Source organism: Stomoxys calcitrans, chromosome 2 (genome assembly GCF_963082655.1).
Source record: "Stomoxys calcitrans chromosome 2, idStoCalc2.1, whole genome shotgun sequence".
NCBI classification, from domain to species: Eukaryota; Metazoa; Arthropoda; class Insecta; order Diptera; family Muscidae; genus Stomoxys; species Stomoxys calcitrans.
In genome coordinates, this window is record NC_081553.1 from 38,928,678 (window position 1) to 38,954,257 (window position 25,580).

The following is a 25,580-nucleotide window of genomic DNA, read 5'->3' on the forward strand; positions in this document are numbered from 1 at the left end:
TTCACAGCTACATATGCGAATGAATGGTTTTTGTAGTTTTGTGTGCGTTTTTCTTGCACAGTCACATTTTGGTGTGGATGGTTTTAATTTTAATGTACATTCGCAACAACAACAACAACAACGACAACCATAATAAAGAGTAAAGCAACAGAAAAATGTCTACAAAACAATTTGCGCATGGCGACGTTAACATTTGTAGGCGACAATTCATACAACAATTTCACCAGCAAGGACAGACAGACGTATGCAATGACGGACGGACAGACAGACAAAGAGACGAATGGATGGTTGGATGAATAGCTGGCTGGCGGGCTGGCTGTTTGGTTGGTTGCTTGCTAAGGACAGACAGTCCAGCCAGTAAGCAAGAACAATAACAACGTTCCACTTCAAACAACAAAAATTTCGTACACAGACCACACGTTCCAGAAACTCTTTGCAAATTTGCAAAACGTAGCACACAAAAAAAAAAACCAAACCAAACCAACAAAACTGTAAGGGAAAAGTTTTTTTCTGTTTTTTTTGTTTTTAACTTGTCATGACACTGCCACACAACCTCTCACTCTAAATGAGGCTTGGGCTTAAATTCATCAAAGTTGAAACCTTCAGACCCTGCCCAAGTTGAGACTGAAACGTTTATTACATTTTAAAGTATGATTTGAAATAAATTTGCCTTTAAATAGTGTTTCCAAGTTTAAACAAACAATTAACATTACTCCTTGCCCCCTTCATCCAACCACCGCTTATCATCAGTGTCTTGGTCTTGGTCGTTGTCGTGCGCGTCTAGCCCCAAAAACCCACTGGGTATGTGTATGGTACCATTATTGGGTGTTGGTAATACCATACGTTGTCTGAAACTCTAATGTCTTTGACAACACCATGCAACGTAGGAACAAACAACGCCAAAATGAAGACGACGATGATGACGACGTTGGGGTACACCCCTGATGACAGGCCAACGACAAATATCATATCGCTAGTCTTCTTCTTCTTCTTAAGCCATATTGCAAGCAAATGCAACAACAACAGTTTCTTCATTTGTGGCCTGTTTGATGGTTTTCGTTGTCCTCTGTCGCCTATGTCGACTATGTGGTTGGATTTGGTTTTTTCAATTTTTTTTTTTAAATTTTTTTTTTGCTTTTAACATATGTTTGCATGTAAGTATGGATAAATGTTTTTGCTCTTCAAAAACCATAGAATTGTGTATTGTGCTGTGTGCTGTTCAGGCAGTCACTCACTCAGTCATTCAGTTTAGACATTTTGCAACTCGTCGTTGTCGTTGTTGTTATGACGGCTGTTGCTCGTCTTGCTGTTGGCTGCTGTTGTTGTTTTTGTTGTTGTCTTAAAGGCGTGACAGTAATTAATTATTGTGTTGTATGGTAAATTAATAAATGAAATGGACTTTGTCTCAAAATGACATTCATATGCATTTCACACTTATGCTGTAATAATTAAACAAAATTGCAAATATCAAAACAAAGAATCAGGAAAACAAACACTGGAGGAAAAATTTAAGAAAAATAAAAATAAAAAATCAAAATTAATAACAACCAGAAATATTTTAAGATTTTAGAAAATTAGGGATAGTTTAATCCCTAATGGCATTTTTTAAATACAATTTTTTCAAACGAATTGATTTTTATTAGCCTTAAACAAGAGATTACTTAGAAATGTTTTATCTTTCGCAGAGGTTTTACCGCTTTCATGTGTGCAACAAGATTTAAATATATGTAGTTTAAAAAGCACTGCTTTTATGGAAATTACATTATTTTTTAAAGTATTCAATGGGAAAGTCATAACAAATGCCCTATCTCGCAAAGAAAACACATAGTCTAAATATCTGCAACGTTATTTTTTTGTAAATTAAAAAAATATTGGTAGTTTGAAAAGCACTAAAGGGTTTTTTTAGAAACCAATTTATATTGTCCGGACCTAAGTGTTAAAGTGTTAAGACAAATACTGTTTTACCATAGAATGCTACCATTGTCATATGTGCAACTTAACTTTTATGAAAGTAAAAACAAACAAAAATTATAAAAAAATAGTTTAGAAAGCACTTCATAGTTCGTAGAAGTTGTTTGATTTATCAAGGCTTTAGTGGGTGAAACACAAGACAAACACAATATCGCCAAAGAAATATAAAAAGTAGCGTGTGTGCAAAATGGTTAATTTTCACAAAACGAAAGCAAAACTAGACAATTTAAAGTTTGAAAAGCACTTTATTAATTTTGGAATCTAACTGATTTTTTCAAGTTTCAAATAGGAAAATCGAAAGAAAACCACTATCTCTTCAAGAAATAATACAGCCATAATGAGGGCAACATGGTTTACTTTAAAATTAAAAAATAAACACATATAGTTGAAAAGGCACTACATAGATTTTAGGAACTTTTTGTTTTCTGTAGGCTTTAATTGGAGATTTATAAGACTTGCATTATCTTTTCAAAGAATACTACGTTTGTCAAGAGAGGTTTATTTCTAAAAGAAATTATATTAAAAGTCTTAACAAAGCCGTAGTTTGAAAAGCACATCCCAGTTTTTAAAAACTATTTGAGGCTTTATTGGAAGAGTCATAAGACATACATTATGTTGCTTGATAGAAATGGAGTAACTGTATCTGCAGCATATTTATTATTTTTAATTTTTTATTTAAGTAAAAAATATTAACAAAATTTTATAGTTTAAAAAGCACTCTATGAATATTTAAATTGAATTATATTTGTCGAGGTTTGAATAGAATGTCATTAGTCTAGCACTATTTTAGGAATACGTTCCAAGGTTACCCCAAGGTCACCATGTGTGCAGCATGATGAATTTACTAAGTTTAAAAAGTTTGAAAAGCTTTAAAAAGCACTCTATGAATTTTTAAATTGAATTGAATTTGTTGAGGTTTGAATGGGATGTCATTAGTCTAGCATTATTTTAGCAAAACGTTCTAAGGTTACCCTAAGGATACCATGTGTGCAGCATGATGAATTTACTAAATTTAAAATTAGAAAATAATAAGTATAGTTTGAAAAGCACTTCACGAATTTTAAACCACATTATTTTTTTAAGGCCTTAATGGCAAGAAGGTGGACTTATTTATATCAGCTAATTTACAGAGAATTCAATTTCCACGTGTGCATATTGGTTAGTTTGTGATTTAAAATTTAAAAATAAAAAAAATTACAGTTTGAAAATCATTTCATGTGTTTTCCAAAACTTAATTGACTTTTTCAAGGTTCTAATTGGAAAGAAGTAGGACTTGCATCAACCTACTTACAGATGGACAAATTTCCATGTGTGGGGCATGGTCTATTAAGTAATATTTAAAAAAAAATTACAGTTTGAAAGGCACTTCAGTGATTTTAGGAATGAAATTGTCTTTTTTAGGGCTTCAATGGGATAAAAGAGGGCCATGACTTACTTTATTTATATAGGCCACCGTAGCCCAGAGCTTAGCATGTCCGCCTATGGCCCTGAACGCCTGGGTTCGAATCCTGGCGAGAACATCAGAAAAATTTTTCAGAAGTGGTTATCCCCTCCTATTGCTGGAGACATTTGTGAGGTACTATGACATGTTAAAACTTCTCCCCAAAGAGGTGTCGCTTTGCGGCACGCCTTTCGGACTCTGCTATAAAAAGGAGGTCGCTTTTCATTGAGCTTAACATTAGAATCGGACTTCACTCAGTGATATGTGAGAAGTTTGCCTTATTTCCTTAATGGAATGTTCATGGAACAAATTTGCAATGGAGAATCTGTTTATTCTGCGTGCAGTAGATTTTTCTGTCATCTTATGAAAAGATCCAATTTTTTTATGAATCAAATAATATTTAAATTTCTTACTGAAATTATCTTTTAAACGGGTTTCTTTGTTGCATGGAGGGGGCATGTTTCGATTTTTTAAACTAAAATTTCCATATCAAAGTGATTGTTGTTTATTTTTGCAAATTGCCCTTAAAATCTTATGGCCAAATCTTTTAACAAATTGTTCTACGCCACAAAAAAAAGAGAAGCTAAAATCGTTATCCTTTCAAAACAACTATAAATGTAATCCTTAACTGGTCATGAAATGAAACATTAACCCCTTTTTTTACACACAAATGACTGCTGGTTTTTGGTCCCCAAAGTCAGCCAAGAAATGACTCCATTTGATATTATCCAGTGACCGGAAATAAAAAGTATTTTGATATGCTTCATTTATGGCCAACTAAAATCGTTGTGCAAAAGTAGTTTTAAATCGAAGAAGAAAAAAAATCATAGAAAAAAGTTCAATCATGATTTCCTTAGTGCATCTTCTGTTTTTTGCCTTGCCAACCTTACAAACAGGGTTAGCCATTAAGATTACTTTTCAAAGAGGGCAAGAAAGTGGGGTGGCTTTGAAGTACATGGGCAAATTCCTTAGCTAATAAAATTTTATATTTTGTTTGTGCAGCCACAGGAAGTTAGGATAACCAACTAAACTGACCACCAAATTACACTTTAAGGTATTACAGAGGATTAAGGAAAAAGGGTTATGAGACTTGTTGGGATTTAATGCTAGTTTCAGATAAGCAAACATCTTTTGGTTTGCTAAGAAAAAGGCATTTGGTTTGTTTTCTGTTTAAATTCTAAGTGTCTTTCTGTGCAAAAATTGCCTTTGCTGGGAATTATTTTTTTTTTTAACAAATCTCTACTTGGTCTTTCTTGTGTTGGTTTCTATAACGGGCAGATATTTGTTTTTGGTATATTTTTTTTCAAAATTTTACACGTGAAAGTTGTTTAACGTCATATCTATATCTCTGCTATCATCTATCTGGTATCTTGAGTTTGCTTTTTTTTTTTTTTTTTTCATTCGACATTAAATGGCTGTTTGGTTGGTTAGCTGGCTGTTTGTTGAGAGCTTTCTGAGAGGCTAGACAACCAATGGCAGCCATTAATGATTTTGCGTATTGTTGGGACCCACACCCCTACTTAAGTTTCCCCACCCCACCTCATCATTACCTTTTGCTAACAAATATGGCCGGCTAAATATTATTATAGCAAAATAAAAAAAAAAAAACACAACAAAATTATACACAAAACACAAATCTCCTCCTCCTATCCAAATGCCACCATAGAAAACATTCAGAGCAACAGCTCTAATAGCCCCAATAGTGCCGCTGTTGCCACTGACGATTCTACTACAACATCAACCAAATTGCTTTGGCTAATAAAGCATTTATATATGATTATTTAAAGGCGGTTGAGTGTTGGTGGTGGCTAGTGTTGCCAGGGGTTAGGGGATTTAAAAAAAAATATATAAAATAAAATAAAATGCAAATAAAACAAAATAAAATAAAATAAAATAAAATAAAATAAAATAAAATAAAATAAAATAAAATAAAATAAAATAAAATAAAATAAAATAAAATAAAATAAAATAAAATAAAATAAAATAAAATAAAATAAAATAAAATAAAATAAAATAAAATAAAATAAAATAAAACAAAATAAAATAAAATAAAATAAAATAAAATAAAATAAAATAAAATAAAATAAAATAAAATAAAATAAAATAAAATACAATAAAATAAAATAAAATAAAATAAAATAAAATAAAATAAAATAAAATAAAATAAAATAAAATAAAATAAAATAAAATAAAATAAAATAAAATAAAATAAAATAAAATAAAATAAAATAAAATAAAATAAAATAAAATAAAATAAAATAAAATAAAATAAAATAAAATAAAATAAAATAAAATAAAATAAAATAAAATAAAATAAAATAAAATAAAATAAAATAAAATAAAATAAAATAAAATAAAATAAAATAAAATAAAATAAAATAAAATAAAATAAAATAAAATAAAATAAAATAAAATAAAATAAAATAAAATAAAATAAAATAAAATAAAATAAAATAAAATAAAATAAAATAAAATAAAATAAAATAAAATAAAATAAAATAAAATAAAATAAAATGCAAATAAAATAAAATAAAATAAAATAAAATAAAATAAAATAAAATAAAATAAAATACAATAAAATAAAATAAAATAAAATACAATAAAATGAAATAAAATAAAATAAAATAAAATAAAATAAAATAAAATAAAATAAAATAAAATAAAATAAAATAAAATAAAATAAAATAAAATAAAATAAAATAAAATAAAATAAAATAAAATAAAATAAAATAAAATAAAATAAAATAAAATAAAATAAAATAAAATAAAATAAAATAAAATAAAATAAAAAAAAATAAAATAAAATAAAATAAAATAAAATAAAACAAGTAAAAAGGCGTTAAGTTCGGCCGGGCCGAACTTTGGATACCCACCACCTCGGGTATATATGTGAACTACATTTCGTCAAAATCCAGTGAAAAATGCATACCTTAAGCCCCATAGCAGCTCTATAGATATCATCCGATTTAGACCAAATGCTTATAACTACAAGTCATTGTTCAACCGAGAGATCGGTCTATATGGCAGCTATATCCAAATCTGGACCGATCTGAGCCAAATTAAAGACAAATATCGAAGGGCCCAACACAAGTCATTGTCCCAAATTTCGGCGACATCGGACAATAAATGCGCTTTTTATGAGCCCAAAACCTTAAATCGAAAGATCGGTCTATATGGCAGCTATATCCAAATTTGGACCGATCTGAGCCAAATTGACGAAGGATGTCGAAAGGCCCAACGCAACTCACTGTCCCAAATTTCATCCAAATCGGATATAAAATGTGGCTTTTATGGGCCTAAGACCCTAAATCTGAGGATCGGTCTATATGGCAGCTATATCCAAATTTAGACCGATCTGGGCCAAATTGACGAAGGATGTCGAAAGGCTCATCGCAACTCACTGTCCCAAATTTTAGCAAAATCGGATAATAAATGTGGCTTTTATGGGCCTAAGACAATAAATCGGAAGATCGGTCTATATGGCAGCTATATCCAAATCTGAACCGATCTGGGCCAAATTGACGAGGAATGTTGAAGGGCCTAACACAACTCACTGTGCCAAATTTCATCCAAATCGGATATAAAATGTGGCTTTTATGGGCCTAAGACCCTAAATCTGAGGATCGGTCTATATGGCAGCTATATCCAAATTTGGACCGATCTGAGCCAAATTGACGAAGGATGTCGAAAGGCCCAACGCAACTCACTGTCCCAAATTTCAGCAAAATCGGATAATAAATGTGGCTTTTATGGGCCTAAGACCCTAAATCGGCGGATCGGTCTATATGGGGGCTATATCAAGATATGGTCCGATATAGCCCATCTTCGAACTTAACCTGCTTATGGACAAAAAAAGAATCTGTGCAAAATTTCAGCTCAATATCTCAATTTTTAAAGACTGTAGCGTGATTTCAACAGACAGACGGACAGACGGACAGACGGACGGACATGTCTAGATCGTCTTAGATTTTCACGCTGATCAAGAATATATATACTTTATAGGGTCGGAAATGGATATTTCGATGTGTTGCAAACGGAATGACAAAATGAATATACCCCCATCCTTCGGTGGTGGGTATAAAAAATTAAAATTAAAATTAAAATAAAATAAAATAAAATAAAATAAAATAAAATAAAATAAAATAAAATAAAATAAAATAAAATAAAATAAAATAAAATAAAATAAAATAAAATAAAATAAAATAAAATAAAATAAAATAAAATAAAATAAAATAAAATAAAATAAAATAAAATAAAATAAAATAAAATAAAATAAAATAAAATAAAATAAAATAAAATAAAATAAAATAGAATAAAAAAAATAAAATAAAACAAAATAAAAAAATAGAATAAAACTTCTTTAGTTTTTCTGATATTTTTAAATTTTTATAATTTTTTATTTATTTTTTAATTATTTTTAACTTTCCTTTTTTTATTTATTTTTTTTTTTCTTTTTTTTGGCCACCCTTCTTTTCTTATATCTCCTAAAGTTGTTTGCTGTCATTATTATTTGTTTTTTTTTTTTTTCTCTATTTGCTAACTAAACGCTATTAAGCGTTAGCAGCAGCAACGGTCATAAAGCCAACTGAAAACAGCCAACAAACGTCAGCAACAACTGGGCTGGCTGGTTGGCTGGCTAGCTGCCTAGCTTGCTGTGGCTGACAGTGGAAAACCTAGTAGCAAGTTTGATTATAACAACTTTTAGATCTTATCTCCAAGCTCAAGAGTTGATGTGTGTGTGTGTGTAAAAATTTTTTCTTCTTTTTCAAAAAGAAAAAAAAAAAATAATAATAATTGTAGAAATGTATAAATGAACATACATCCTATATCGCATCTATAGATTCAGATTCCTATATGCAGTTGATTGTTGTTGCTTTTTGTATTTTTGTCTAATTGCATTTAATGTTAAGTGGTAAAACTTGAACTCAAAAGTCAGCCGTGTAGTATAATGCAATGGTCAAAATAACGTCGTTGCCTACTATACCACCACCAAGTCTGGTAATACTTTTGAGTTGCTGGCCGTTGTTAGGCTGTTATTTAATTGAGGTGTTTGTTAGTATTGTTGTTGTTGTCGTTGTTCATTTTAATCAGTTATAAAATGCTGCACAGATGAGTGTTGGAGGGGGCAAACAAAAAAATATATTACAAAAATATTCAAATAATTTTTAATTAGCCTTACAACACATATTAATTTTAATTAACATAGTATTGTGTAAAAATTTTGCATGATTGCAGATTTCATTGGCTTAAAGGTGACAATCTTCTTTTTTTTTGGTTTTGCATAATTGCAAATAAGTTGGGTAACATTTAAGGTGATACAAGTAAGAGCGTGCTAAGTTCGGCCGGACCGAATCTTATATACCCTCCACCATGGATCGCATATGTCGAGTTCTATGCGTGATATCTCTTTTAGGCAAACAATAAAAATTGAATAAGAACTTTTATGCTATTGGAACAATATCAAGTTATAGTCCGATTCGGACCATAAACGAATGCTGAACATTGTAGAAGTCATTGTATCATGGCTAAATCGACATAAAATGTCACGACGATCAAGAATATATGTACTTTATGGAGTCTCAGACGAATATTTCGAGTAGTTACAAACAGAATGACGAAATTAGTATTTCCCCATCCTATGGTGGAAGGTATGAAAAATCCAAAAAAAAAACCTTTTTTTAGGTTAGGCCCCTTTGAGATACCTTACTTGATGCCCAATCTGGTCTTCTGTCATACATTGAATCCACCTGTGAGATTAAAATTTCTCTGATATTGCTAATACTTGTCCTAAAATCCGTTTCGATGCTAGATCTTATCCTAAATCTTTTCTAGTCTTTCCCCATATCTTCCATATTCAGAGTTCAACTATTGCCTTAACCTTTCCTCTCTTTCCATTTTCAATGGTAGTTCTAACGATATCCATTTTCATTCATACCATTTAATGCACAAACGTCAGCAATTAATTTCATTTTAATTATATTTGCCCATGTTTACATTATCAATGGGAGACAACAGAGGGATACACCTCCCATTTCCTGCCATAATGCCAAAAAGCCAAAAGAGTAGCAGAGTACCAGTACAGCAATCAGTGGATACCAAAAACGATGACTACAGAGTGGTCAAAGTGGTCAATTTGAACAACAACAATGAACGTCTTGAAGTATTAGCATATACAAGAACTCATTGAAATATGCATGGATTCATGCATGCAAATGTTATAAAGGACCTTCAAAGCAATCTGCCAATAATATGTAATATGAATGTTTTATATCCTGCACAGACACATTCTCAAACGTACGTTCATATACATATTTTAAGGAAATTTATGGTTTGCAAAACAAATACATATAAAACACGCCCTACGATTTGTTAAAACTACCAGCATGCACACACATTACACACACACACACTCATACTCAATGCAAAAGACAAATCTATTCCATACTAGGATATGTCCTAAGTTATACCACAACAATTGCATTGCAATGCATTGCATTTTACATTACATTGTTATGCCAAAAAGACGAAATGCATTCTAAGTTGCTATCCTTAGTCAATATGGCAATAGGGAAAGTTGACCTGTTTTGGGGGTTGTGGGGGGGGGGTGTAGTATTCCAATAGCAAATGACAATAACATAAAACTGCAATTCAACGACTTGTGCAGTTGTACATTTTGTAAAATAATCAATACATCTATTCCATAGGATATACCAAAGGAATTGTAAAGCATTCTATTGTATATTGAATATGAAATGAGTGTGTATATGTGTGTGTGTGTGTGTGTGTGTGGGAGCCTTTGTATGAGTGGGTGTGTTTTCAACTAACAAAACATAAAATATCACAAGTCTTTTTGCTGTTGTTGTGCTATCTGTCGAAGTTGTCATTTGTTGCGTGAAATTTACCGTTTTCTTATGCTAAATCTTGTATATCCTTGTAGAGGTGTATGGGGTATTCCATACAAAAAAAAAATAAATAAATAAATAAATGAAAAAATTAAAAACGCAGACTGAGAGAAAGGCGTAGAGATAAATGGACAGACAGACAGCCGGATTGACAGACAGACGGATTGACATAGAGACAGATGGGTTGATGGAAGGACAAACAGACTGACAAACAATCAAACAGACGAACAGACAAAGGGAAAGTCAAACGGATAGACAGACAGACGAACAGACAGTCGTAGAGACATACGGACAGACAGACAGATGCCAGATAGACAAACAGCAGGTGAACGGATGGACATAAGAGTAGACAGTCGGTTAGTAATTGCGATGCAATAAACTTATTTTATATAGATTTGGAGTAACTTTCTTTATATCCAAAGGCGATTTATGTGGATAGCAGTGTCTGCTCACATATCAGTTGAGATTTTAAAAATTTTCACTTAAAAATATTCCTAAGTTTAGATATTTGATTAAAATTTTTAAGAGATAACCTTTTATACCCACCACCGAAAGATGGGGGTATATTCATTTTGTTGTGTTAAGCCCACGGACATTCCCATTCAATTTGGCTCCGATCGGTTCAGATATGGATATATCTGTTATATAGACCGATCTTTCAATTTAAGGTCTTGGGTCCATAAAAGGCGCTTTTATTGTCCGATGTCGCCAAAATTTGGGACAGTGAGTTATGTTAGGCCCTTCGACATCTCCCTTCAATTTGGTCTAGAACGGTCCAGATTTGGATATAGCTGCAATATAGACCGATCTCTTGATTTAAGGTTTTGGACCTATAAAAGGCGCATTTATTGTCCGATGTCGCCGAAATTTGGGACAGTGAGTTGTGCTAGGCCCCTCGACATCTTTCTGCAATTTGGCCCAGATCGGTTCAGATTTGTATATAGCTGCCATATAGAGCGATTCTCCGATTTAGGGTCTTAGGCCCATAAAAGCCACATTTATTATCCGATTTTGCTGAAATTTAGGACAGTGAGTTGTGACAAGCCCTTCGACATCCTTTGTTAATTTGGCTCAGATCGGTCCAGATTTGGATATAGCTGCCTTATAGAGCGATCCTACGATTTAGGATCTTAGGCCCATAAAAGCCACATTTATTACCCGATTTTGCTGAAATTTGGGACAGTTAGTTGTGTTAGGCCCCTCGACATCCTCCATCAATTTGATCCAGATCGGTCCAGATTTGGATATTGCTGTCATATAGACCGATCCTACGATTTAGGGTCCTAGGCTCATAAAAGCCACATATTTTATCCGATTTTGCTGAAATTTGGGACAGTGAGTTGTGATAAGCCCTTCGATATCTGTTGCTAATTCGACTCAGATCGGTCCAGATTTGAATATAGCTGCCATATGGACCAATCTCTCGATTAAAGGTTTTGGGCCCATAAAAGGCGCATTTATTGTCCGATGTGGCAGAAATTGGGGACAGTGGGTTAAATTAAGGCCCTCGACGTTCTTCCGCGATATGGCACAGATCGGTTCAGATTTGGATATAGCTGCGATACAGACCGATCTTTCGATTAAAGGTTTGGGCCCATAAAAGGCGCATTAATTGTCCGATGTGGCCAAAATTGGGGACAGTGGGTTTAATTAAGCACCTCGACATTCTTCTGCAATATGACACAGATCGGTTCAGATTTGGATATAGCTGCCATATAGCCCGATCTCTCGATCTAAGGTTGTGGGGTCATAAAAGGCGCGTTTATTATTGGATGTCGCTGATATTTGAGACAGTGAGTTGTGTAGGAAATTACATTCTTCTTACGATTTCGTTTAAAAATTAATATTTTAAACTTATTTAATACCAATATTTAAATTGGCGTGTACTACCCCATATTGGCAATCCCTTATATGTCTTGTACTAACAAGGACATTTTGGTCAGGTTTTGCCCATTTGTATTTTGTATTATTGAATTTTTCTACAATGCTAGAAAACATTTTATATGTTCTACATACACATGTATGTACTCACACACACACACACACACACACTCACATATATCCAAACAAATAATGTTTTGAAATTGCAAAAATTTCAACACAAATATATCCTTGGTCTATTGTCTGAGGGTTGGACAATCTCAATACAATCCAGATGTATGTAAAACACATGCATTCACATATAAACATCAAACCATACCTTTTGTGTATTATATTCTACATGATGATGATGATGATGATGAGAATGCATTTTCTTGTTATCCTTTTTAAGCTTGCCCATATATAATATATGTGCTATGTATATATGGTAAAAAGAAATATTTCCAATATCTATCTGTCTGTCCATCCATATATTTGCCATTTGTAAAGATAGTTTATCCTTATTCATGGTATGCTAGCTGTATGTCTAGGTGTCAGTACTTTTAGGGAATGCTCCACCTTTTGTATGTCTCCATGTCTAGGTTTACTTTGGCTGATGGTGTGGCTGTCCATCATTTTGTGTTGTGCGGTGTGTGTGTTTTTTTTTGTCTTGTTGCTGCCCATATATGCAAACAAAACACTCCCTCTAAGGGCATATTAACATATTGCAATAGAAAATATGAGAGATTAGAAGAATGTAAGGGGAGGAAAAATGAAAAAATTTAAAAAAAATTGCTATGGATTTAAAATATTACGATAGACATTAAAACAAAGAAAACAATCGTTGCATATAATAAAATAAGAACAAATAACAGCGGGATAAGTTCGCCTGAGACGAATCTTGGGAGCCCACCAATATGGATTCTGCTCAAAATTTATACAAAAGAAATGTCGTTGAAGGACATAATTTTATTCCACGTACCGAACTTATGTCAAACCAGCAACTACAAAAGCTTCTACGAACCGAGCAAGGATCATAGAGAGAACGGTTTATGTGGGAGCTATATCAGCTTATAGACTGATTGAATTGTACAAGGCATAGATGTTGGAAGTCATAGCAGAAGACAACATGGAACATTTCAGCCCAATTTAGCAAAATTGTGGCTACTACATCTTTAAAAGGCCATATCGGGTGAAAGATATACATGGGAGCTATATCTAAATCTGATCCGATTATGGTAAAATTTTGCACACGTATTGGGTCGTCACAAAAAGCACTTCGTACCAAATTTTGTAAAGATCGGACCGAAATTGTGCCTTCTACAGCCGTTATAGGTCAAATCGGACGAAAGTTATATATAAGAGCTATATCTAAATCTTAACCGATTTAGATGAAATTTTGCATACGTATTGGGACGTTACAAAAAGCACTTCGTGCCAAATTTTGTAAAGATTGGAACAAAATTGTGCTTTCTACAGCCTTTAAAGGTGAAATCGGACGAAAGTAATATATGGGAGCTATATATAAATCTGACCCGATTATGATGAAATTTTTCACACATATTGGGACGTCACAAAAAGCACTTCGTGGCAAATTTTGTAAAGATCGGACCAAAATTGTGCCGTCTACAGCTTTTATAGGTCAAATCGGACGAAATATATATATGGGAGCTATATCTAAATCTAGACCGATTTCAATAAATTTTTTCAAGCATTTTGGGTCGTTAATAAAAACACTTCGTGCCAAATTTTGTAAAGATCGGACCGAAATTGTGCCTTCTACAGCCTTTATAGGTCAAATCGGACGAAAGTTATATATGAGAGCTATATCTAAATCTGAACCGATTTAGATGAAATTTTGCACACATATTGGAACGTCATACAAAACATTTCATGCTAAATTTCGTAGAGATCTTACTAAAATTGCGGCTCCTACAGCTTTAAAAGGGCATATCGGATGAAAGATATATATGGGAGCTATATCTAAATCTGGACCGATTTCAATAAAATTTTGCAAGCATTTTGGGTGGTTAAAAAAAACACTTCGTGCCAAATTTTGTAAGGATCGGACCAATATTGTGGCTTCTACAGCTTTAAAAGGGCGCATCGGATGAAAGATATATATGGGAGCTATATCTAAATCTGGAACGATTTATTTCAAAATCAATAGCGTTCGTGCTTGGACCAAAAAAGACACTTATGCAAAGTTTTGTGAAAATCGGACAACAAATGCGACCTGTACCTTGCTTACAAGAATACATGGACAGACAGACGGACATAGCTAAATCGAATCCGGAAGTGATTCTAAGCCGATCCGTATACTTATCGATGGGTCTAGCTCTTCTCCTTCTTAGCGTTGCAAACACATGCACAAATCTATAATACCCTATACCACCATGGTGGTGCAGGGTATAAAAATGGTCCAGATGGGAACAAATTCGGGTATAGCTGCCACATAGACCGGCCTGCCGATTTTGGATGTTAGGCCTATAACAGGCGCATTTAATACCCGACTTCGCTGAAATTTGGAACAGGGAATTGTATCAAAACTACCAACAACTGTCCCGAATATGATCCAGAGTAGGCTACATTTAGATATGGGTGGCGGTGGTCTCTATGCGCTACGGTGAAGGCCACCATAGCGCAGAGCTTAGCATGTCCGTCTATGACGCTTAACGTCTGGGTTCAAATCCTAGCGAGACCATCATAAAATGTTTAGCGGTTGTTATCCCTACTTATGCTGGCAACATTTGCGAGGTACTATGCCGTGTAAAGACTTCTCCTCAAAAGAGGTGTCAATTTGCGGCACGCCATTCGGACTCGGCTATATAAAGGAGGCCCTCTTAGCATAGAGCTTAAAACTTGAATCGGACTGCACTCATTGATATGTGAGAAGTTTGTCCCTGCTCATGGGTAAAATTTGCATTTGCCATATAGACCTATCTTTAGCTTCAAAGTCTAAAGCCCAAAAAGGAGCCATTTTGCTGATATTGATTTTGGGTCTCGACTTCTTGAGCCAATAGAGGGCGCAATTCTTATGCGATTTGGCTGAGAAGTTTGGCCCTCTTCCTTAATGGAATGTTCATGGGCAAATTTGCATTTGCCATAGAGACCGATCTTCAGCTTTCAACGTCTAAAGCCCAGTAAAGGCGCCATTTTGCTGATATTGATTTTTGATCTTGACTTCTTGTCCCAATAGAGGGCGCAATTCTTATGCGATTTGGCAGAGAAGTTTGGCCCTCTTCCTTAATGGAATGTTCATGGGCAAAATTTGCATTTGCCATAGAGACCGATCTTCAGTTTTAACGTCTTAAGCCCAGAAAAGGCGCCATTTGGCTGATATTAATCTTGGATCTTGACTTCTTGTGCCAATAGAGGGCGCAATTCCTCTTCCTTAATGGAATGCTCATGGGCCAATTTGCATTTGCCATAGAAACCGATCATCAGCTTTAACGTCTCAAGCCCAGAAAAGGCGCCATTTTGCTGATATTGATCTTGGATCTTGACTTCTTGAGCCAATAGAGGGCGCAATTCTTATGCGATTTGGCAGAGAAGTTTGGCCCAGTTCCTTAATGGAATGTTCGTGGGCAAAATTTGCATTTGCCATAGAGACCGATCTTCAGCTTTAAGGTCTAAATCCCAAAAAGGCGCCATTTTGCTGATATTGATTTTGGATCTTGACTTCTTGAGCCAATAGAGGGCGCAATTCTTATGCGATTTGGCTGAAATTTTTTACAACGGCTTTTCCCATGATCTTCCACATACGTGTCAAATAGGATCTGAATCGATATAAAGCCGGTAACAGCTCCCATATAAACTGATCTTCCGATATTACTTCTTGAGCCTATGGGGCACAATTTGGCTGACATTTTGCACAATGACTTCTACTGTGGTCTTCAACATTCACTTTGTTTATGGTTCAAATCTGACTATAGCTTGCATAGCAACTCTTATCCATTATTCTTTACCGGGTAAAGAACTCGTCAAATGCGATCCCGGCCAAACTTATTTCTCTCTTGCTGGTATTCTTTCACTTTTTCGATTTCATTCTTAACAAAATCTTTGTTCCTCCCTCAGCTGCCGGAAGTAGTGACTAGTGACTCGTGCCTGGTTTCACTTTTCTCTTGCGTACAGCTTTAGGAAATCAATTGTGGTGATTTGTGGCTCTTGCAAAAAAAAAATGGAGAGTGCCAAAAAGGGGTTTAACAAACACAATGCCAAAGCGGCAGTTATTTAAGCGGTAATTAAAACTAACTTCCTTTTTGTGTGTGAATCCTATTGAAATGCAGAAGAAACAGGATATGTGGAAAAATGTGATCCTTGAAAGGGGTATGTCAATCAAAATGTTGACAAGGTATTCATAGAGGCCATGGCGTGGGTGTTTAAAAGCAGCTGAACGATATTTAAATATGAGAAAAAAACCAAATCCTTAAAGTTTAGTTAAAACAATTTTGTTGAATTCGGGTCTGTCCTTCCGTCGGTCAATCGATATTCTTCTAGTATGAAGATATTGGATAGATTTGGCATAGTTTCTTAACATGGTCTTAATAAGTAGTTGGAGTGGGTGTTTGAAGATAGATCGGAGTAAGGAAGAAAGCGAATAGCGATCTTTTAGAACAATCTCCCCTTTAGTCTACTGGAGTTTATGGTATGCCTCTACTTCATTGGATTTTTCTTTTCAACAAAACCAATTTTTTTTCCCCAATTTTTCCCAAAATTATTTACATTACCCTTTAGTTTTATCTTCTTTACACATGCACAAATACACTTTTTATTTCGATTAATCATAAAATAAACATAGGCTACTGTATTTTTGGAAAAAATCAATAAGATTACAAACATATTTTGTTTGAAAGCCAAAAATTATAAGCGCCACATTGTTTAGATTACATATGGATGGGTAAGGGGAGGGAGTTGGAAAATATTACAAAAGAGATTACAACTTATGATTAGATTGGAAACAACAGCAGGGGCTACCCTAAACGTATATGGTATGCCAAAGTCCCTACACCTAATCAAGATGGGACTTAACACCATGATATTCGACAAAAAAAACCAATGGTGTTGTTTTAATAAATACCACCATGATCGACGCCACATTCTTAGAGAAATGCTCTACAATACAAAAAAAAAAAACCCCCGATATCACTTCTTCTGGAGTAGAAGCTTGTGGCCCACAGATGGTTTGGACAGCAACCACACCATATTGGTGTCGTTGTAGGTTTGTGTGGCATCCCCTCCTTGTCCTCCTTTGCTCTTCGAAAACAAAACACACGCATAATTGTTGAGTGCTATGCGATATGGTGCAATGATATTGCATTTCAAGTACTTCAATCGATATTTCTCTTTTTTAGCTGCAAACGAGCCGTGTATAATTTTTTTTTTAGTTTTTTTTTTAGTGTGGAATGGTGATGATTGTAAATAGATTTGTTTAGAATTGTTGTTATGATTCGATGATATGAAGCCGTGAGGCTTGCAATGTGCGTTGCAGGAAAAAAAAATACAAAAATCATAGTAATAACAACAATTATTGTTTACATACTGACGCCACTAAGGCGGCATGTAGACATGGATTTCGACAATGCGATATCGAAAAAGAATTTATGGGGGAGGTGGTTGTGGCAGCCGACCAAGCAGCCAAAAGACCAATGAGCCAACATTGTAAAAACCCCCCTCAAAAAAAAAAAAAAATCAAACTAAAGCCCCCAAATGAAAATATGTGCAATGTGCATACAAAATTCCCCTTTAGTATAGAAAAAAATATTAAATTTGTGTTGACTTCTATAGTAGATTGATCTAAAATAACTTAAGCAGACATTAAACATTTTCAAACATTGGCCCAGCCAGAAAACAAAATGAGGACATTTTAAGTACATTTACTGGCTTTCACTAAACAGTAAAACAAAAAAAAAAAATACAGATAATGGGAAAGTATTAGATTACCCTGGACTTTTGACACAAGTGAAATGCTTACCTAATGGCGTTAAGAATTGTTGGTTCACCATCTCCCCTCCCCCCATAACAAAAAGATAATCATTTGTTTTGTTTCTATGTATGCCTTAATTTTTATTTAATTTATGTCCATATATAAATGTTTTCGTTTTTTTTTTTTTAATAGAAATATCTTTTGTCTTAGATAAACCAACAAACTGTCAGTTGGTATAAATGATAGGCAAAAGCGTGTACAAAATATTTGAAATTCATATGATTGATGAGACTTATGCCATATTTTGAGGGCTACTGTTTTTTTTTTTGGTTCAATATAAAAAAAATATGTTTACGTTTATTTTTATCGCTATAAAATGTGTGACTTTTTTTAAATAATAATTTTTCGTATTTTTCTATTTTTAGCATCCCTACCCCTCCGAAGATCAGAAAAAACAATTGGCACAAGATACCGGCCTGACGATATTACAAGTTAATAATTGGTAAGTTCAAAACCAAAAAACATTACATGAATAAAATCCAATAAAAAAATCCTGAAGGTTCTTTACAAAAATTAAATAATGATTATGAAGAAAAATTATACAATTTCAATATTTGAAAAAAAAAAAAACAAAATGTTGGGCCCCCGAACAGTCGTTATAGAAAAGAAGGGAAACAGATTATGGGGGGAAAAAAGCTAAGAAGAGGGCATAAAGATTACACAATATAAGATAATTCATAGTTTTTGAAGCGATTCTGTTTAAGGATCTATTTATTAATCTACTGAGGTCACTCTTTATCCCTCTTATCCTTTTAATTCTGGTGAAAGTGGTCAATTCTAACAGTAGTAGAAGAAAGCATTTCATTACTTATCATTTGCGAGATGGTAAAAAAACGCTTAATCGAAGCCTAAATGTATGCTTTAGAATAATTCCCATAAGAAAAAAACCATACAAGATAATGAGAATCTTCGAAGAAAGAAATTTTTTTAACTCCCTGGTAGCCGTGGTTCCCCACAAAGCAGAGGTTTTAACGTCTATCTATAATGCTGAAAGCCTGTGTTCGAATTCAGCAAGAACATCAGGTAAAATTTTTGTGGTAGATATCCCCTAACTAATGATGGCCTATGTTGGAAGGCCTTTAGGAATGTTCGTGGGTAAATTTGCATAGCCGATTTGTTGAAGGGATTATAAAATTATTTATTTTTATTTTTTATTAAGAAAATGACACAAAACCTAAAAGTATGCTATGATTTTTCTTTAATAAAAAACTAAATTCGTAACGAATTGTCCCTTTTTCGCTTTCTAAATGTTTTTCTTAGAGCCTTTTATGCTACAATCGTACTTTTTATAGTGATTGGAAAATTTTGGCAAAATTTCCCAAGCATAAAAAATAAACGTGTTAGTTAAAATCTAAATTTTTTGAAGGGAATTTTTTAAGGGATTTATTCAATCTTAGTTAAAATTTAAAACTTTTGAAAGGAAACCTATAATTTTCCTATCAAAGTAAAAAACAATACATTTTATTCTCTTATATTCCACTTGAAAATTATAACATCCCAAAAGTATGTTTTTTTTTTTATTGAAAAGTGACGAAAAAAGAAAATTACCTGAAAGTATGCTCTAATTTTTTTGGAAATAAAAAACATAATTCTTAACGAACTAACTTTCTTAGCCTTATGACTAAAGCCTTCTATGCCAAAACGTGTTTTTTATTCTAATAGGAAAATTTTAGTTAAATTGTATAAGCCTAAAAGTAAAATTGCAAATTGCGAATTTTGGCCATGAACATTCCACCAAGGAACAGTGGAAAGTAGACTATAAAAATGTCATGTTAGTCAAAAATAAAATTTTTTTAAAAGAAAATTTTAGAAGTTTTTTTTTAGAAGAAATCATATTCTTATTGAATTTGCTCAAAGAAATATAGTTTCACCCTTTTCTCTTATTGTCAGCTAGAAAATGATTTATACCCTAAAAGTATGCAATAAACTTAAAAAATGGAATTAAAATGTTTATAGGTAAAGATTAGGCTGCTTGTTGATCTTTAAGCTTCTTTTAAATCTTCATATAATTTCAAAAAAATTATAGCAATAAAATTTCCTTAGCCTAAAAGAAGGCTTTAAAAATTAAATCTTATTTAAAATTTCTGACAGGAAACCTATGATTTTCCTATCAAATTTAAAACAAAAAGTACTATCCTATTTTTTACTACTGAAGTATATTAAAACCAACCAAAAGTATGTTTTTTTTTAATTAAAAAAGTAACCTAAAAAATTTCCTGAAAGTATGTCTATATTTTTGAAAACAAAAAACGAAATTCTTCACGAATTACCTATTTTTTAGCTTTCTAGGTCTTATTATTGGAGCCTTCTATGGTACCAATCAGAAAGAGAGAAACCATTTTCTCATCAAAAAAATATAGTTTACACGCTATTCACTTATTAATGGCTAGAAAGTTATTCAAAACCCAAAAGTATGCAATAAAGTTTTAAAAATTTGTATAAAAATTTTTATATGTAAAAATCAGGTTGTTTGTTGATCTTTAACCTTTTTTTATATCGTTCTACTTTAAATTCCTGCATAAAATTTTGAAAAATTTATTGTAATAAAATTTCCTTAGCCTGAAGGTAGGCTTTAAAAATTAAATCTAAGTTAAATCTAAGTTTTTAAATCCTATTCTCTTGTGTTTATACAAAATTACAGGTTTTAAATGAGTCCATACAATTTTTTTAACTTCTAAGCAAAAATTGAGGCATTTGCCAGCCATTAATTGAAATGTTTGCCAATTTTTAAGCATTTATTTGAATTTTTGCTTTAAACTTTTTTCATTTCAAAGCAGCAGGAAATGTTTGCTATTTTAGCAAAAAACTACAGCTGCCTTATTTTTAGCAGACTTTCTGCTGTTGCTGCAAACATTTTAACTTTTTTGATTTACAAATTTCTTTGATCTTAGTTACTGGCTGATTTAATATTCCAATGCCATCTCTTACATTCTATCTTGGTTTGCTGCAAAATTATTCATTACATCCTTCAGATATCTTTCTTAAAAAAGAAATCTTCCACACCCTAAAAATATGCTTTAAAATTTAAATTTTTCAACAAATTATGCCTTGGAAGGACTACTTTTTTTTTTTTTTTTTTTTAATTTCTTCTAACTGGCCTTCGGAAAAAAATATTGAATGACCCTCGAAAGCAACAACTCTGCCAGCAATAACATTTGTCCGCAACAAAATAACAAGCAATCTTAGTGCATTAACCTCAATTTGTAGCCAAGAATAATAAGGTTGTTTTTTTTTCCTTCATATCTCTCGCTCTTTAACTTTGTTATGCTGCAAGAGAAGTGAAGAAAAAACAAATCGAAAATCCAACATCACAACAAACGCTTTGCCTTGCAACAATACCAGCAACAACCTTTAGTTACTACAAATAAGTGTTGTTTGTTTGCCAAGAAATTGTTAGTTCGAAAACCCCCCATCCTACTTGAAGGAAAAAAAAAAACATTATCTACCTATTCAAGAATCAAAGCTAATATCATGGAATAAGAACAGCAAAAAAAAAAAAATATTTTGTATTAAACATCAATGGTTGAAAATGGCTAAAAAAAAGAAAAAAATTGTAGCTCACAGAGACTCTGAATCGACGACCATGATTCTGTGGTTACAAAAACTATAACAACCCCGGGGCAACATAAACGACTGACTCTCGAATAAGAACAAAATAATCACAAAAAACGAAATCAGGTTGTTTTTCTTTATACACCGGCAAAATTTTGTTGAGTCAATGGCGTGTTTGGTTTTTTTTCTGTGGCTGCTTAGCTTTGGCAGTTTGGGCCACGTTATGATTTTGTCAACCATCGTCATCATCATTTTCTTCTCATGCTTAGAGCTCAGAGAATACCGCCGCCGCCGCTGCTGTAGCTGCAGTTGATGCTGCTTTTTGCTTCGGTTGTTAGGTGGTTATTGGAAGGAGAAAAAAAAAACGCAACCAAGCAAAACAATCTACCAAAACCTACAACAAAAAAAAACATAACTATATATAAGTATATATTATATATACAATTGTCGGCATTTTAGACTTTTATCACAAATGCAATGTTATATTTACAAAAAAAAAGAAAAAATTCAATGCAGGATGAAAAACGAAATGCCTGGAAAAAAACCAACACATCACAGAAAACTTATTATTTTTTATGGTTGTTGTTCTTAAGAACCGAAACTGACTGAAGTCTCAAGTCACAATGCGAGCAGCAGTTGCATTAGCTCCCCATTGCCATTGCCTACCCAGTTTACCATGATCTCTGGCGTATTATTATGAAGGCAAGGCAAGGCAAGGCAGGAAAAAAAATGAGATGTTATAAATCATATTATAAATTATTTATGAAATAAACATTTATGGGATTATAAGCCTAATTATGATTTGTTAAAACCAAAGGATTGGATTTTCATACTACTTGAAAATCAATTTATGTTTTTGTGCTCTCTCTCTCCCCCTGTCTCTCATACACCTTTCGCTTCCTGGCATTCATTGTTATATTTATTTTCTTGTTTTTGTATCGTTACAGGTTCATTAATGCGAGACGAAGAATTGTCCAGCCAATGATTGATCAATCAAACCGTGCAGGTAATTATACGTTTAATATTACATATATTATGTTGTATAGATAGACATCAAAGAAAAACGGATTAAAGGCTTTATATGAAGGAGCTTAATACGTTTCGATAATTGCCAATAAATCAGAAAGACTTAGAGAGGAATATTAATAAACATATTTTTGGCAAAAAATTTACAACAAAGCCATATACATTAACTCTTTTCTTTTTAATTTCCAGTCTATACCCCCCATGCTGGTCCCTCCGGTTATGGCCATGATCCCATGGGCTATATGATGGACAGTCAGGCCCATATGATGCACCGCCCTCCTGGTGATCCTGGATTCCATCAAGCCTATCCCCACTATCCACATGCTGAATACTATGGACAACATTTGTAATCAAGTTTAGCCCAATAAATCTCAACATTAAAATATAGGACAAAACTAAATGAATACAACATCAACAACAACAACAAAGGATTAGGCATAACCTGTTCCATATGAACCCAAACCTTCCTCCAATCCAAAATTCTAAGAAAGAAAGTGCAACATGAGGAAAACTCTTCCCCATAACCTAACCTCAAAGTTATAAAATACTTTAGCCGTTGGAAGAGTTTATGGAAAATATGCACCAAAAAAAAAAAAACAAAAACAAAAACATGAAATACCTACAAGAAGAAGAAGAAGCCTTTTCTGTTTTGGAAAAAGGCAAACAAACCAAAATAATGAAGAAGATGAAGATGCATACAGTTGTATACAGTTTATAGAAAACAACTTCACTCCCCCCCTTAAACAACTATTTTTGAAATTTTAAGGAAAATGTAGAAAATAGATTTAGGCAACATTTTCATTAAATAAAAAAAAAACGTGGAAGATGTTCCAGAATGCCCACACAGGATTTAAATTATAAACATCATCATCATCAATACAACACAACATTTTTCGAAGCATACCGGATATACGTAATCACCGTTATAACAACTCATACTTACTCAGCTTTAAATTAACAAACAAACGGATATGGATTTAAAACTTTAAGAATTTCCTTTTTATTTTCAACACGTTGGGGTTTTGCTAGAAGTAACGACACAGAGGTCTTTGAACAAAAACCGTAAACATTTTTGAGAAAAATATTTGAAGGCGAATAAGAAACACATGAAAAAGGTAAGGAAAAAAAAAGCAAAGAAGTTCTAAAATTTTTAATGCAAAAAAAAAAAAAATTTTGAGTAAAGAAAAAAAAACGATAGAGAAAAATGGAAAAATAAAATGAGGAAGAGAGAATAATAATAAAAAAAAATTGATATTACTTCTTAAACTTTGATTAAATTGTCAATAAAGTAGATCAAAAGCACTTTTAGAGAAATTAAAAAAAAGAAAATTCCAAAAGTACTTTTCAAACTTTAGTATAGTGCATTTCAAACTTTAATTTTTTTTTGGCATTGCTTCTTAAACTTAAATTTAAATCAAAAATACGTGGAAACAAATTAAAAAAAAAAATTATTTGCACTTTGTTTTTCTAAAAGTGTTTCTGAAACTGTAATGCAGTGCATTTCAAGCTAAAAAAAATTTATTTTTTTAATGGGATTCTTAGACTTTGATTAACTTGTCAATCAAGTTTTAAGATCGAAAGCACGTTTAGATAAATTGAAAAAAAAAAAATAAAAAATGTCTAAAGGTATAGATAAAGGTAAAGGATAAAAGGTAAAGGATATAGTGCATTTCAAACTTTAAATTTCTTGGTATTGCTTAATTGTAAATCAAAGGACTTGCAGACAAATTTAATGTAATAATAAAAAAGATTATAATAAAAAAATTTTAAATAAGTTTTTAAAATTGAAATAAATCAATAAATATTTTTTTTTAATAGTGCTTCTTTAATTTGGATTAAATTGTCAATCAAGTTTGTAAGTCAACATCACGTGCAAAGAAATTAAAAAAAAATATTTACACCTTGTTTCTTTCTCCAAAAGTGCTTCTCAAACTTTAATGCGGTGCATTTCATTATGAAAAAAATTTTTTGATAGTGCCTTGCAAACTTTTATTAAATTGTCAATCAAGGATCTACATCAAAAGAACTGGAAGATAAATAAAATGTTAGGTTAGGTTGAAAAGAGGGTGCAGATATTAATCCACTCATGCCACTATGGACATACACCTAAGCCAGTAATCGGCTTGTTGTGCGCTCAAAAAACTATATCAGATAAATAAAAAATTATATAATTTTTCTTACAATGCTTCTCAAACTTTAATGCAGTGAATTTCAAACTGTAAAAATTTTTTTGACAGTGCTTTTTAATCTTCGATTAAATTGTCGAACTAGTATATTTTAATATTTCTCTTTACTTTAATTGGCTTTGACAGAATTTTTGTCCCATTCGCTGAACGTAGAATAGCTTTCCAAGCGCCTCGACCTTCTGCGCTTCTTCTCTAATCTCTGACACCAAGTTGCGAGGTGCCTCTCACCACTTGATCTTTTCATCGGGCTCTTGGCCGTCCCGGTTTTTCATGTACCACCGTGATGGCTTCAAAAGACTTCTTCGCAGGTGCTTCTTCATTCATTCTGACAACATTACCTAGGCAACGTAACCGTTGTATTTTGATACGTTTAACCTCTTCCCAAACCATTCTTATCTGCATCCACTTTTGTGTGCTTCTCAAACTTTCGTCAACATACTTTGTTAGACTTATTGATTCAAATTACTCAAGTTCTTCCAGCATCTTCTTTTAAGCAGGATGGTTTTGAAGAAACTCTTCCTCAATCTTGAAATATTTTTATGCAGTACTTTTCAAACTTTACTAAATCCGTTCGATCGTAGAAGCGGATTATGTCATCAAACTTTTTCTAGAACTAGTACAAAATTTTCGACATTTTCTTGAAAACATCAGTGTTT

General features: G+C 32.6%; 1 protein-coding gene across 1 annotated transcript in view; it reads left to right on the forward strand.

The window, feature by feature from the left end:
- Positions 1-23,347, forward strand: part of LOC106082115 (homeobox protein homothorax) — a 359,165-nt gene extending 335,818 nt beyond the window's left edge. The window contains exons 12-14 of the mRNA XM_059363270.1: positions 18,526-18,602; positions 22,660-22,718; positions 22,928-23,347. Coding sequence (XP_059219253.1) covers positions 18,526-18,602; positions 22,660-22,718; positions 22,928-23,088 — 297 coding nt within the window. The 3' untranslated portion in view covers positions 23,089-23,347. The remainder of the gene's footprint in view (positions 1-18,525; positions 18,603-22,659; positions 22,719-22,927) is intronic.
- Positions 23,348-25,580: the final 2,233 nt, after the last annotated feature.